General features: G+C 36.4%; 1 protein-coding gene across 2 annotated transcripts in view; it reads right to left on the bottom strand.

Moving 5' to 3' along the window:
- Window positions 1–16882, bottom strand: part of GRB14 (growth factor receptor bound protein 14) — a gene marked incomplete at its 5' end in the record, with an annotated part of 71710 nt that overhangs the window by 37626 nt on the left and 17202 nt on the right. Inside the window, one exon of one of the 2 annotated variants that reach the window (XM_082056145.1) lies at window positions 16069–16146. The exons of the other annotated variant lie outside the window; for it this stretch is intronic. Within the exon in view, the coding sequence (XP_081912271.1) occupies window positions 16069–16131 (63 nt within the window). Of the gene's footprint in view, window positions 1–16068; window positions 16147–16882 lie in introns of those variants that run through there. 2 annotated transcript variants of the gene reach the window in all.

Genomic DNA, 16882 nt, shown 5'->3' with positions numbered 1-16882 from the left:
CACAGCTTTCTCCAGGTACTCACTGAGGTAGCTGGTGAGCTTGTTTTACAGCAAGAGCACGTACAGCCCACGCTGAAGCCCTTGACGGACAATTTTTATAGAAATTCTTTTTAAAAGGGTTAAGAGGCGCAGTGCAGATGACTACACTCTTATTGCTGAAGAAATAGAAAAAGACTTTTTAAAATGCTGAAGACAGCAACACAAGTCACGATAATGAGCTGCCTGTGGCCATTCAGCTCGGGGAGTGGGAAGCCTTGGAGGTGGCCTTGGACTACAGGAGCACAGCTAAAACAAAACAATACAACACAACAAAGAAAAAACAATGGAAAAAAACCCTGGAGTTTATATTCTCTGTGAGTATTCTCGCTTGGCTTTCTCAGTATAGGGAAATAAATCCTGCTCAAGTCTAGGACACCGTATCCCCCCAGCTCACAACTATGCCATTTGCTAACTTATAAAACACAAATGCTGTGCCCCTTTTCCTCTTCCTTGCATGGGTTTCAAATACAGCTGGAGACAACAGACAGGCAGTCACCTAACAGACCCTCTTGAACTTGTTTTACAGTTTTAGTTTAATGAATTGAATCTGATGGTGTAAATCTCATCAGTTAGAGTGACCTTTGAGGGGTTTTTTAATTAGAAAAAGCTGCTCAGTCTGCGGTTTCTGCTGTGTTTGAAGTGAAGTCTCTTGTAGGATTTGCTGGGAATGTGTTTGTTCCAAGAAGAGTGGATCACATGAAAAAAGATAAATTCAAAATCCCATTTTTCCTTGGAAATAGGTCACAATAAATACTTCTCTTCCCAAAAGTAGAGAATGGTCCAAGAATTAAAAGGTGGTAGGATTATACTAAAGATGCAGTTGTACTGACCTCCTATAGAGATGAGGAAGCTTGAGTGACCACTTCTTTATTTTTATTAGCTGTTATTATTATGCATTAGGCTGGCCAGTCATCCCCACTCTCTCCCATTTTTTCCCCTGAAAACTTGTCTGAAAAGTAGCACACAAGAAACAAGCTGCTAATTGAGAACAAGCTGCCATTACAGTTTTCATTACCATACACTCCTAAGCTTTGCTGTAAAGCAAGCTACTTAACCTTCCTTGACTACACCTATTAGTAGAAAGTCAGAAAAAAATGGCTCAGTAATGCTCAGATCATCTTCTTTCCTGTCTAGTTTATAAATACAAGGAGATTTTAGTTCTTCTCAAGGTCAGAAAAAGAAACTTCTCTATAGCTGCCATTTAAGTCACTGGAAGTAAGAAATTAGCAGCTCCAAGACCTGGAGGAAAACACCAAGCTGAGCATGACAAGCATTCATCATTTTCATTGCCTATGGGAGCAGACAAGGAGGTACAGCTTTGCTGTACGTCATCTTTCAAGTTTTCAATAGATTAAAATTCAGCCAAGATCCTAGAAGTACGTGCGATGCATCTTCATCCCTCAAAACCCCTATTTTGATAAGAAATGTTGTTTCAAATAAAAATAAAATACATAATTTTTGTATTTCACTGATCATCTGAACTCAGAATTTAAAATCAATGCTGACAAATATAACCTAGTATTTAATACAGAAAGAGAAAAAGGAGACTCTAGCTTTCATTCTAAAAACTAACCAGAAGAAGCAAAAAAACCCCAGAAACTGTTTAAAAGAATAAGTACAAGAGCACATAAGGTAATCAGTGTGGGAGGAGGGAGAAGGAAGAGAAGGCTGGACTCTACTCCCCCGAGTCTTCTTCCACACTCAACTGTCATCTCCACTACAATAATTAAATAAAATGTTTCATAGACTTTTAAGAGAGAGCATCCAAGCCTGATTCTTCAGAATCTTCAAGCCATCTGTTTTGAAAGTTCCAATCTGCAGAAACAGCACAAACATATGGAAAGACCATACCACACACCGAGAAATTTCAAATTTCAAACTGAGTCCTGACGTATGAAAAAAGCCAGGTAGATCCAACAGAAAAAGAATCACTCAGCACATGGAGTCCACATTTAGGTGCCCACATCAAAATGACCTGACATTTACATGTTTCTTAATGCTCCTGGATAGCCATTAAGACAGTTGATGATCAGTACCTTTAAAAGAAAAATCAGGACACTTTTATCTATAAAGATACAAGCACCTAACTTCAGCTTATTGTTTCTACAATTGCTTTTCTCCATGAATAAAACATCACACATTTTGTACTTATGTTATAATTTCAGTCACATTTATCTTAAATGCAGAGTTATTGTATGCAAAAAGAGACCTTATAAAGTCTTACACCCCAGGGTGCTGCACTTCCCCTGAGATCTTGCCTGATACTCTGCTAACCTCTGTCTTTAGTGTTAACTAACAGGCCATTTGCCTCAAGCATTTGTTCTCCAACGTCCAACCTTGCCCCCCCAGTAGACAAAGTTTTTTCTTATTGAGACTGGTGGAGAGTATGGAAATTTGAACTACAATGGAAGCACTTGGAAATTTCTGGCATTTTGAACTTTTTTATGATTCTAGCAATAGTCTGTATTGGTTGTAGAAGGAATCAGCAAAATTTCACATTCATAAAAATATTTAAGGGCAGCTTAACTCACTAGTTTAAAAAAAAAAGTGTGTTAGTAAAGTTTATTGTTTCCATTATCAGGTGTGAAGGCAAGCATTTCCAATTAAATATCGCAGTCTGCAGTTAAAAGGCCAGCTTCCAATATTTCCTCCAAAGGGAAGAAGAGTTCCAAAACAATACTTACAGTTTGCAGATATGAATAAACAGTAGTTGCTCATTGTAAAGCAACTGCTTTCTCAAACACCACAACAGGAGCTTGCAAAATTTGTCCTGCACATGTCCCTTCAAGGAATGAACACAGAGAACTGGAGCACAGACACAAACCAACAGAAGACTCGTTAATATTTTAGGCACCCAAATCCAAAATGGTGGTCATTAAGCCTGCGAACTTCTCCTGTGAAGGAGGTTCACAAGGCACCACATGATTTCTGCACAGACTTCTCAACGCATAATTGGGCAGGTTGGTACTATCATCCAGTAATCAGGGACAATCACCTGGAAGCCTGTCCACGGGGGAAGAGGGCAAACCTGAGTTCCAGCATGTAATCCAAAAGAACAAACTTATGTAAAATACAGGTCTTGGTGAATCTATACTTCTTATTTGGAACACAGCATGGCTTCAAGAGATGGAAGGAACACTGCTTCCATGCAAAAAAATATACAGGATAGACACATGGTAGCTTAGGTGGCATGAGCATTAGACTTAAAATCTCTGTCATGCACAGGCTCCCTGTATTCCCATCAGCTTCAGGAAGGGAAATTTTAAGATCTTGTTGCCAGCAATATTTTCTATTCTATGGCTGCAATTTTCTGAAATACGTTACTTTCTTCTCAAGGTACAAACCAGAACATTTTAAAAATCATCTATAATAGGCAGACTGGATACTTCGGAAGTGGCACGAAATGAAACTGTCATCTTATTCAATAGAACCATCAAGGCTATTAAGACAAAATTAAGTAACTTGTACAGCTTGTGAAGCCATATAATGAAGACTTGAGAGATCTATCTAAAGAAACTGAAGGTAAACCAAGTCACTGATAACAAGGACAACAAACATCAAAGAACAAAGTAGTTGCCCAAAGAAGGAGGAGCTGTTCTTCCAAGTGACCAAAAGTGAACTTTGCATACACTTACCTATTATTGATGGATTGAGGTATGGTCCCACAAGCACTAATAATCAATGATGTCTGTTTTGCAATGAAACCAAAGTGCCAAGAAAAGAAGGGCAAAGTCTAGGAAAATTGCCTCCCCTTCCGACCACAACCTAGAAAAACCTCATATTGTTTCCAAAAATCTAACCATTTTCAAAATGACATGTCAAAGACCAAAAATAATGTCAGTTTCCAGCCTGTACTCAAATACAAGATGACTGACAAGCTCAATTTCTCTTGCAATTAATAAATTTGTTGCTTAAAAATACAATGAACTTTTTTAGACCTGAATATTGTTAGTAGGTACTCAAAAATGTTTCATTTCATAGTAAAAGTATAGGCACACTATAAACTGAAAAAAATTGCTATTTATTTTCTGTAGTAGTCTTCTGATAGTTTACCATAGCACTATGGCAACTGTCTATATTATATAGCCCATACAGTCACTCCCCTCCCCCAGACTCTTAGAACAGACTTTGTGTCCTACTTCATCCAGCACAAGATCGACCAAGCCATAAATGAAAAAATTGCACACAAAAAAGTAATTAAATAGCAATGTGAAGAAGTAACAAAAAATATCAGAGATTACCTGTAGGCAACAGAGGTCCAATTCATAATTTTAAAACACGTTTGCCATCTGACTTTGGGCAAGTCAGCATTAGTCCCTCAGTTTCCTTTTGGTAAAATGGGGCAGGAGAACTGAAATTTGTTTCTCTACAGCAGGGTAACAGATTGAACTCATTAAGGTTTGTAAAGCATTTAGACTTCTTCATATGACTACTGCTTTAGATGTGTAAATATGTTGTATTATAAAAAGGAAGGTTAAATTATGCAGATCTCCAAATTATAATAAGCTATGTGCAAAAATATACCAGTAAAGTTATTTCAAACGAAGGTTATGACAATAACATAATGATGTTAGAAAAAATAGCAGAATGAGGACAATGCTGACATGCAATCAACTCAAAGACAATTTAGTAAAACTGTAGCGAAACAAGGTTTGAAAGACAACAGGAAAGTTAAAATATAAATATCATTATTTAATCCTGAATTTGATACATTCACTTTTTCAATATTGGTCAACAGAAGCAAAATATTAATGGTAATAAAACAGTTATAGAAGATTTCATTTCTCTGTATAAAACTGAACAAAAGGCAAGGTCTAGAGAAAGCAACTTACACACTTTTGACAATTAACTCATAGTACAATTACTTTCAGAGCAGAAAGTGAAATTCTTGTTAACTATACAGTAACTGTAATTATGTAGCTCAGAAAGTTAGTATAATGGGAGAATTAAATAACAGCTACATTATGAGGTTCAACATAGTGTAAGAATTGCAGTAAAAAATAACATGTAGATTAAACATAGAAAGTGAAAGGTTTAACACCATCAACAACCATTACCACAACAAAGGACCAAATCAAGACTAAGAAATGCAAAGGAATCTATAGAAGACCACAATAAAGACCTTAAAAAGAATGCATATTATTTATACGGAAAGGTAGGTGGACAGGACAATTTATTTAAATAGAGTCACATTTAAATAGTGTCAAATTATTCTGCCTTACTAGAGATTTTTTTCAGACTATGGAGATTCCAAACAAAAGTAGCTAAAGAGGAATTTCAAGTACAACTGATAAGATGTGTATGAATAACTAGAAAGCTTTGAGGAAATTCAAACATCATTAGCAAGAATTTCAAATAATACAATTCTAAGGAACAGCAGAAATGAAAGAAAATTAGCAGGTTTGCTAGATTATTAAGCAGTCAAAGGATCACTTATACAAGATAAATACACTGCAGAGCAGCTAAAAGATTTATTTGCATTAATTATTCACAATGCCTATGGAAGAATATGTCCCCAGATCTACTCTTTACAGGTGAAATAAAATTGCTGGTCTAAAAAAGAAGAGACACTGAAAATGAAAAGGAAAAAACCAAATATATTGGTTTTTGATTATACAGTCTAAAATTTAAAGAAACTTAAATAGCAAACCTCAGTCTATCCTAACATCGAGTGAAATGGAGGCTTAAGCTCCATCTATTACTTCATCTGATGTGCATAGGATATAAACTTCTGTTCAGTCCCAAGAAAGAGGAAAAGCCCAAGGGTTATTGCAGCAGATTAGTTCTGGGGTTTAGCATTGTGAATTTGTGAGCCACTGCTGCCAAACAGATCGGTAAGAATCTACTAACATTACCTGAATCTGTCTCTAGAAGAAAATCCACTCTCAAATTTACAAAAACTCTTCCCCATCTTGTTTATAGCAGTTACTAGAACAGTTTAGAGTAATCAACATACTTCTGAAAAATCTCAGTGGGGTAATGCAGTTCACAGTGATTGGAATCAATAACTTTGCACAGGTCCTTCAACAGATGAGCTGTTATCAAGATTAAGCAGCCATGGAGTGAGAGACTGCAAAATACACTTGGAATGAACAGTTCATTTTTAGGACAGCTGGCTAGAGTAAAATAATTTCAGATTCTTACTCATACTAACGTTTAAATCAGAGTGGAGAACCCAAGTCTTACAAGCCATGATAAAAATAAGCCTTAGTTATTTTTCATTACGTTATTGAGCAATGCTAAGTGTGTGCATTAACATCTGACACAATTGTATCTGAAAAACCTCTTGGCCCTGGAAAAGGTAAAAGGTTCCCTATTCCTCTCTTGTATGTAACATTTACTTAAAGACAGCTAAAACAAGCTAGGCCACTTCTCAGACTCAGTGCACAGTGCACGTGGCTGCCCATTTAATCTAAATCCAGCGCATACACATGGAGATGTCAATTAGGAAGAGAAGAGAGTTTTACATCTTCCTGTCTACTAAAAATAAACAAATGATGACAACAATCCAGTGAAACTTGGGTAAAATTTCTTAACCAAAGGCAAGTAATTGTAAAAGTCAGTGGAGAACACAACATAACCCAACTTCCGAAAAAACACATTTGCACGCCAGCTATTCTGCCTTTTGGCTGTGCATCACCACCTCTTCATGTCAGAATCACCATGCTCTTTCATACAGTTCAGTACGTCCAACCAATATAGCTCACAATACAAACTTAAATTCTTCAGGTCAAATGCACATGCTTTATGACCCATTACCTTCACTCAGAGATAACAATACCTTAATATCTCTCACAAAATGCATAAGAAATTGCTAAGATAACTAGCAAGGTACAAAACTCACTCACTTTGGTAGTGGCTAAGGGTTTCATATTTTGGTCCCAAATCTAGTCCTTTATGACAAAAGTTCAAAAGCCTTATTGTTCAATTTAAAGAGATCAATATTCAGACCTGACTTGATTATTGCATTAAGGTTAATAAGAGTGTACTTTCACGTGGAATTTTCTTCATGAAAAGTTAATTTACTGGAGGTGAACGGCTTATTAGCCCTATTAGTAAACTTAAGTTGCTTAGTATCTTCAGTCCTTTGCTTCCACACTACCTGCTAAGTCTTAACTTCATACAGCTTTTATATGTTAAATGGTAATACACAGCTGTACATTTTACTATATACAAAAGCCACACTTAGAATGCACTTACCATATACTGATGGAAAAATATCCAGTTAGAGTAACTGGACTTAGAAAGAGGGATGGGATGGAAAATCATACTGTAGGATGCAAAGAATCTGACTTGGAGGAACTTCAGTATTTCATTTAAAAAAAAAAAAAAAAAGTTTGTGAAATAGAAAATTAATAGGAAATGAGAAAAGTTCCCAGTGCACCAGTGTTCTTCATCCCCCTAATCAGAAATACGGTAGAAATTATCCACACACTACTCTACTTTCCAAAGAAGTCTTGTATGAAGTTCGGGGGAGAAAGAAATTTAAATATAAAGCCACTAAAAGACACTTCTGGTTTTTGTTTTCTGTGTACAACAAAGTTAAGGGCAGAATGTTATCAGCCTCATGTTTGAATAGCTTGTCCCTATTTATGTCAAAGAGCTAACATTATTTAAATGAGGCTTTCTGTATTTAATAGTTCAGTTTGTCCAACATCTCCTTCGCTTGTCAGAGATAAATAGGATGCTGTGTTCCAGTACAAGAGAAAGCAAATCTGTTACTGCCACGTTCTGGCTGCACTCTATGTTTCCGAAGAGATACAAACTATAAAAAGAAGAACCTATTGTTTCTACCAGGTTTTTCACACTGTGTTGCTGGTTTCTCAGTAAAGCAGATCTCTCGCTGAAGCTGAGAAAGACCACATCTCTGAACAACACCATTATGAGACCAGTTAGCTCCCCATTTCCTTTGCAGCAGTCCAAAATAATTTTTTAAATAAAAAAAAAAACAACAACAATTCTCAAAATGTTCTTTCACTTTTACAATTTAATACAGATGTTGGGGTTTGAACTGCAAGACAAACTGAAAGCGAAGAATGCCTTTTTCATCACCTTTATCACCTAAGTATTCCCACAGAGGTCACTAGAGGAAAAATGAATGTACACTCCATAAGACTAAGCAAAGTTTAGACTTTTAGCTAAAGAAGATAGAATTTGGAAATTTTCTCGGAATTTCTGGACTGGTACAAGGAATGTCCAGAGCAAATAAGACAAACGCTATGTACCTTAACTCACCATAATAAATAGGTGGTTTAGAATGATGAAGTACTTTGCCATTTGCTGTAAGACAAAAAGACTTGCTTTGCTGGGTCAGACTACAGCATCCTTCCAGCCCAGCACTGTCTCTGGGTGTCTGTTTCTAGTCACTGGTGGTACATAACAGCAAGGTTTAACTGCTGTAGAACAGTTATTCTGATAGAACATTTTATCCCTCAGCACTTTTCAACTTGTCTTTCATTTTATTCACATAGCATGTTCCCTCTGGCCAAAACATAAAATCCAAATAAAGAGCAGATCTTGCAATCAAGCTAGTAAGTCTACTCAAACCATGTAAAACATTGAACTATATACTGTTGCGTTACTACAGATTTGTCAGATATTTTTGCCAGCAAATCTAAACCACCACAGGAACAGAAAAGAAAAAAAAAAAAAAAAGGAAAAAAATAAGACCAGGAATACAAGGGCAAGGAAAACAAGCCCTATAGCTGTCAGCAAAAAATTTAATAGATTTAATAGTCACCTAATGCAGGAGATTCTCACTAAAATAAGTGAACAAAGTGGAACAAAACCATGATATTAAGTGGATGATGTAGAAATAAGGGGACATGAATCATTTCAGAAATTCAGTGTATTTTGACAATATGTACCTCTAATCACTTATTCTAAAACAAAAATGAGGTTTGTAAAAAGAAAAGCCTTCAGCCATACAGGAAAACTAAGAAGTCAGTAGCACATTTCTCATCCCTGCACATGCTGTGACATCCTGCATTCAGAGGTCTTCTGAGTTGTCTGGCTGCTGCTCCTCTTCCCCACATACAAGCCATGTTCATATAATCAAAAATGTATGCATTTTATTTGTGTTACGATCATCCTAAAAGTCTTGTCAAACGGGGCACCCAAAAAGATGGAGACAGACAGCAATTCGACAAGTTAGAGCCGCCAGGACCAAAGGACAAATGACAACCCTGAGAGCTTGCCTATGCAGCTGGTGGATAATCTGATGCACCAGCTAAATCTGGCTGTCAAGCCAACACACGATAAGCAGAGGGCTCCGACTGCTATTCAGTCTAGAAACCATTTAATTACCAACCCCTTCCAGAAGAGAATTAACTGGTTCAGAAAAGCAGTCTAAGTGGTCTAAGAAAAAGGTACAATGTTATGTTAGGGCAGAGACTGGAGGTGGAAATGATGCAATATGCAACAAGAGCAATGAAAAAGACTGGAAGAAAGCAGTATGCTGAGGAATGGTGGGAAAAAAAGAGGATTCTAGCAGGAAATAAAGGAAAAGCATTAAGGGTGTCAACTGAACACATCCTCCCAGGTCTCAGTTCTTCCTAAGAAGTTTAGTGGTGCCAAAGACACAAACAGTATAAAGTTGTAACCTCAGGGATACATAAGGCACAGGAAAGAAAGGAACCAAAGATATCTCTCCAAGTTAACATTTTTTATGTCCAAGCATGTGTATTGGAAGAGATATAGGTCAGCAGTCCAAGACAGCCATTAGGATCTGCCAGAGAGAATAAATTAAATGTGTTACGCTAAATATGATAAAAAATGAGAAATATGATGAGCACCTATCAACTCTGGCTCAAGAAACCAGAGAAGTATTCCTGGGAAGTGTGACTCGGGAAGTTTGACGTGTCTTGCTCTGTACTGTTCCCTGGGCACCCACTATATGCTAAACTGTGTCAGCATAAATCTGTTCTCATATAACTACTTCAAACTACCAAAAAAAGTTTGCCTTGAAATAATGTAATAAAAAATGAAGGGGTGAAAGCAACTGAATAAGGGTAACTTCAAAAAAAAAAAAACCAAAACATTTTACCACTAGCGTAAGAGACTAAAATGGACTGGAACCAGGGTAAAATTTTCAGTCTTACAATATAATTAGATTGGTTCAGATTGGTTCAGAAGTTTTGATCATGCAGTCATAACTTCTTTTGTAGGTCATTAAGGCAGTTGGCATCTTGTTGGGTTGGTCCTGCTGCTGTTCCAGACCCACAGGCAGAAAAACAAGAAGTGGGAGAGCACAGGGCATGGCCAGTACCCATAGCAACACCGTGAAAATGAGGAAAAAAGCAAACTTAAATATGTATAATTCCTTGGTGTACAGTGATGAATTTTCTTTGTGTACATTAATATATCTTCAATTTATCAAAAGTAAATAAAATCTTCTAGTTTTTCAGGTACTTGTTTATGTATTGTGTGTTGAAAGTAACGCACATAAGACATATAAGCAAGGGAAATTTGATTTTTCGCATAGGACTGATGCAAACACCTTGTGTGCAGTTTGTTGAGTTTCTCCCTTCATATACAGCAGTGCAGCACAATCAGTACAGGGTTTTCTACCAGCAGAAATAACTATTCAGCAATAGCTCTTGATATACTTCAAGGCCAGATAACACAGTCTGAAGGTCAAGTTTTGACTTCTTGAAGCCTAATTTATTCGAGAGGAGACTAAAGTACAAGAGCTAGAAAATGGCCAAGTACTTTCTTCAATTGATGAAAAAGCTGTTTTTTTCCAAAGGATTTCTGCCAACAGAAAAGGATTATGAGCAGAGTAGAGCACTAAACACTGCCAATTTCCTTGGTTACTGTATGAAGAATGTTAGATGTTCAAAGAAGGCAAGAAGAAACTGAAAAACATATCAAAGATTTGTTCAAGAACTGAAGACAGAGAGGAGACAGAGTGCAACGTTAATTGTGCCACTAAACCTTGTCAAACTACACAAGGGACAAGTAATGACCAAGTGTATTAAACAACTGAGCTTTTAAAAGACTTTTTAAAAAGCTCTGTGCACTTATTACTCACTCTCTCATACACACACACACACATCCTTATCTACCTTTCATGGCAACTATGCAGCATAGCGCTGTACATTTTAAACTCCAAGATGGTTAATGATTTTATGCACAAAATATTCTGTAGAGTCTGATTGCTTGTAGAGACTGGAATGTCATGGGATAGAATAAAACCTCTCTCCCCACCTCAGCAGCTGAACCATAGGGACTGCTAAAGTTAGTCCCATTGTGATTTCATTTATATATGTGGGATCATTTTTACATACAACAAAAACAGTAGGAAGCTTTACCAGTTTCATGTTATTCAAAGCAGGAAATATGACTGACCAAGCAGTACAAGACTGCTATAGCAGGATCCATTTTTAGATGCCTGCTAATATTCAAAGTAAAAACTAGTCCCGGAACTGTTCTCAAATACAGTATTAGATCTAGATTTATTTCACTAACATCAACAGGCAGGGGAAAAGTCCTACAATACCTTCCCCCGAGGAGGTGAGGAGGCCCTCTCAGTAGCTCTCTCCTAACAGCCCCTGGACCTAACCAGATCTTCCACAACAACGGAAAATTATAGTCTGCCACCCTCCTTCTTCCCTACCATCCACAAACCAAATCTCCAGCATCATGGCGGCCTCTATCCTGAGTAGGTAACTTAGCATCTGCAATTAGTCTGACAGATGACCAAATTCTAGGCAGTTCATTAATCCTTTCACAGCTAGGATGAAAGTCGTACACTCCCTCAAACTAGGATCGGAGGTAGATACTTGTAAAATCAGTTTGGACAAAGTTTTTATGTATGATCAAGAGGAAGCAAGAATTCCAAATCTCCTCAAACAAAATGCAGCTACTTTAGCACATGTTAAATACATAAAGGTGGCAAGACCTTTCCTTGAGCCCACATACTAGCTTGGTCTTCTAGCAATTTTAAACATAAACTTCTTTCAAAAAACACACTACCAGTCTCTTGAATTCAGTTTGGGTCTCTGCTCATTCCCATATATATTCCTCTTCCTCAGCCTTCCTCAACTCTTATTCTGGCTGAAAACCTTCACTATTTGTATCAAACTCTGCAGATCAAGTAGCAACTTATCCTGATGCTTTATCCTAGTAATTTATCTCTAAGATCTAATTCTATACTGAATTACCAGTCAGGCCTATTTTACTGCTTTACCTGTGGTTATCTCCATTATCTTCTCTCAGACACCTCATTAAGTCATGAAAACAAACATTCCATTAAGACCTTACAGTGATTCAAATACTTCACCACAACCACAATAGGTTTTCTGACCACTGCTCCTAAAGTCTTTAAAGCACACTGAAGTCTATCTCCCACTTAAGCCTCTCATCTGTCTTCTGAACTTTGCAGGATGTTACCTTTTCTTTTATTCTATTATTGTATTATAATATTTATTATTGCATTTCTTTTATTACTGTACAAAAGACAAAAAGGGCATGGGTGTTATTTATGCATCTTTAAATGCCTATTTTTCAAACTGTTCTTAAGAAGAGATGTTTCATACATGAATGCTTTGTCTGCCTCCAGTTATTTTCTAAAAGGTATCCATTTAATGACAGCATTATCATGTCACTTAAAGTGCCTTATGTAAAAATCCTGGATTAGCACATTGGCCTTTCATCTCAGGGAAGCCAAATGCAAAACCGAAAAATTACTTTCATGCCCTTAGCCTTCAGACAGACATTACTAATTCTCGCTACAATTTGGCTTAAGTGACCACTTTTCCTTGGGGGAGGGGTGAGTACTGATTAAAGCAGCACGTGATTTCAGGCCAGAAATATAGATGGAATAAAGATGCAAGAGAATCTTGAAATTTGCATGCTTATAACAGTCCTAGATTTGAGCAATCTAAATCACATGCTCATTTTCTAATCAATGTTTCTTCCATTTAGAAGACACTATGCAGTCTCTTCAGGTATCACTGGAAATTATTCAGCTGCAATATATACCATCTATGTAAAAAAGGCTTTTTGACACTGTCTGACCTACGATGCTATGAAGTTTCCAGCTGCTGTGGAAAAACCCACAACTGTCACTGTTTATTCACCTTGCATCCAACATCAGGTGCATAAGTACTCTTCTACTTACCACATTACAAGTCTAGTAGATGTGTTTAGCTTGAATAAATGATTCATCTTTGACTGAAAAACAATGTTTTGAATGCGTTCTGTCCTTTTAAATCTAATTTCTTAAAAACATTTTTAGAGGAGTACAAAGTTATTCATACAAAAGATAAAGAAGACATTTATTCTCACTGTGTTGGATTAATTATATGTCTAGTCTATATACACATTATAAATCTGGTTTTAATAGTACTCAATATGCATAATTCCCCATGCTTATTAAGCAAGTCATTTTTCTGCCTGTGCTAAAAGACCCCTTGGAATCTAAATGAGGCCCTGTAGCTTCAGTTAAAAATATATTACTTAAGAATAAAACATGTCAACTGTGATAAGTACTTCATATCAGATTATAAACCAGAAAGAAGTATGAAATAATTTTGGACAAAGCATATTAGATAATTCAAATGAAAATGAGAAAAACCCATGTATTCAAGAAACTTGCAGAACAGCCAGATTAGCACATTGATAATGCAAAATTTACCTTTTGTGAGAGAGGGAAAATAAAGACTTGCAATTTTTGCAGTATCATAATTTAACTGGACTTCTTACCCAATTACCCATTCTATGAATTTAAGAAACAACAATGGAGGGGTGATAGATAGTCTAAAATAATACTTTATGAACTAAAACTTAAGTTTCTCTTGACTATGCAGTGCTAGTGTAATATTTTCACATTTCCAAATCCTTCTTGCATTACAAAAAATAGAAGCTGCAGAAGGTGATGTTTAAGGTTCTAATGTCCATGGGAAACAAAAACAAATTTACACATGCATTCACAAATGTTACCCCTTACAAGCAAGGCTCGCTCTTGCCATCCTTCCTGCCCTCTCTCCCTGCAGTACTCCAGTTCCAGAAATTGGGGTACTGCTACAGAAATATCAAAAGCACCTTCTGAATAGAGACAAGACATACTTTCAGGAGGAATTCTGCATGCATAGATACAAACATCACAAGCATAAACAGGACAATTAAATTTGGCGTATAGTGAGGACACATGCCTTTGAGAATTTTTGCAACTGTGTGTAACTCAATATCTACCTACCTACCTGTGCTGCTTCCCCCTCCTACTCCCATTATTTTTATTTTGGGCTTACAAAGATAAAGAGAAGTAAAGCAAATAACTGTTGACAGCTAATTTGATAGTAGTGTGAAAATATTTATGTTTTAATATAGGAGAGAACGCACAGGAAATGATCTTACTTGCCATACATTTGTCAAAAAAGAAAAATCCATAAGTTTCCTCAGAGAATGATGCTCACCTCTCAACAGGAAAAAAAAGAAAAAAAAAAAAGAAAAGCAATCCATTAAAATACACAGTACAATTAAAACTGCATTTCCTAGTCTTCTGAAAGCTACATTCAGCAAAGTTACACATTTCTCCCCTCCCACATAGCACCAAGTACTGCTGTATGCATACCAGAGGAGTCCAACACAAAGACACACTGCAAGAACAAAGATCTTCATCTCCTAACACACAAATAACCAAAGAACAGACAAAAATAAAATAACTATGACAATTAAGGATTTGAGACCGGGGGTTGTTGGGAGGAGGGAGAGTAGAAGACGGGGGAATCACACGATTGAGAGGATGAAAGCTGAGAAGTTAAAACGCGATTTTTAAAAGGGTATTTTTGAGGAGTGTAACAGACATATACCAAATAGTTAGCATAAAACTGTGTAAGAGCATATCTTGCACACATCTAAATCTGAAAGGGAAGTTACTATACCAGAAAAGTAGTATATGATCATGTTATTAAGACAGTAGCATAATCTGTATCAATGAATCACAGTAAAACTGTATGTTCACAGGCTTCCCTTCCAGCCCAATGAAGCAATATGAAAGAATACCATACATCCCACATCAATATGAGCTATGTGTTCATATACTACTTCAGACACATTGGACTTACACCACAGAAAGTATATGCTGTGTCCCGTATAAATTGCTCATGAGAACCATTTAACACTGTATCCATATTTCAGTGAAATTTCATTTTTCAGAATGCTGGCATACTAAAAGCCTCTGAGTAACAAAAGAGTCCATTATCAGTGATTCAGGCACATTACACAGCAATGAATTTTTGAAAAATATGCACACATTTACAAAACAAATCAAACTAATGAATTACTTACAGTTTGTCTGAACTAACTTCTTAGAAGTTAATATAGCTGCCTTAGCAGAGAGTCATATTTCCATACTTCACTTCTGCGTGTATTTTTAACTTCATAGATATCCCCAATGCATAGAGTTACATTGGGCAATCCTAGTGCACACAAGCATAATGATTTTGCTCTGCTTCCACTTTTTAATGAGAGAACCAAAAAAGGCAAGTTACAGTGGCTACAGGGAAACACTGTAGAGTGTTAGCCTGATTCCCAAAATGGATCATCTACTATTGAGGCGTCAGCCAGAGAGAGTGTGGCAAATGTATGTTGTCTTTAAAGCTGATCCAAAGCCTGTAGAAGCAGATTCCAATAATCCTCTATTAGGAACAGTATCACAGCCTTCTACAGATGCATCTTTTAATATTCTGAGATGCAATTATGACACTTTAAAAAAATAAACTAGTCTGTAAGCAAACTCAATTTCTGGCACAAGGTAGAGAATTATAATAACAGAGAAAAAAGCATAGTAACAAACACACTATTGTGTACACATATATTTATGTTATGTAAACATATATTTCACATAATAAAATTTTAAAATCTAAATTTATCAGAAAAATTCTTATTAGACTAGAGAAATTAAAAAATTAAGTGAAAAATTAAATATAGCTTTGTTTATTTTAAACACTGTTTATTTATACTAAGCAGATATATTACCAACCCGTAGTACAGTTGGAATTACAAGGCTGCTTTAAAATGCCATACCCATTTCTGCAGAGTTATTGGCATAACTGCAGGCAATGTTACTCTTCTTGAAGACAAACTCATGTCTGCTTTTCACAAAAGTCGCCAACCTTCATCCAGGTGATAACATGAAGCAGAACAAAGTAGTTTGCAAAAGTCCTTGAAGCCCAACTTCCCAAAAAAGGAGCAGGAGAGAGTCAGTGCAAAGTGAAGTCTAAGAAGGTAGTAAATGTCACTCTGTTTATGTGAATCCAGTCCTACCCAAAGCTAATTACAGAAGATACTGGGGTAGGACTAACTAGGAATCAACCAACCAAAGAGCTTGAAAACTCATCTTCTGTCCTTGGAAAGGCCCACACTGATATCTCTGGCTATAAAAATAAGCAAAACAACAAGCATTTCTATCACTTGGAACCCTGTCTTCAATGTCAAAACAAAATCCAAATCATTAAAGATTGTGTTTAGCACATTACACTGAGTGGTTATCGTGTTGTTGGGGTTTTTTTTCCTGGCTTTTTCCAACAAACAGAATTTTTCATTGCTTCTGATCTCAGGGTTTCAGAAAAGTAACTGAGCATAAGAAGAGATGCACTGAATCCATGAAGCTTAATTCTATGATTCTTAACCATCTTTATTCAAAGAAGCAGGAAAACTCCCCTTTTACTTAAAGTAATGCAATTTCTGACTTTGCAGTGCAACAAAAGCCTGAAAACGTGGCACATAAAATGTTAAAAGTGAGTGAAATTTAAGACTATTTATGAACTCAAGTTGTTGATCAGCCCCACTCATACATGTACTTCATGTATCAAATACCTGCATAACAAGGCTAGTTTCA

The sequence above is a fragment of the Streptopelia decaocto genome, assembly GCF_964273445.1.
Source record: "Streptopelia decaocto genome assembly, chromosome: 6".
NCBI lineage: Eukaryota > Metazoa > Chordata > Aves > Columbiformes > Columbidae > Streptopelia > Streptopelia decaocto.
This window is presented reverse-complemented; position numbering and strand designations above follow the sequence as displayed.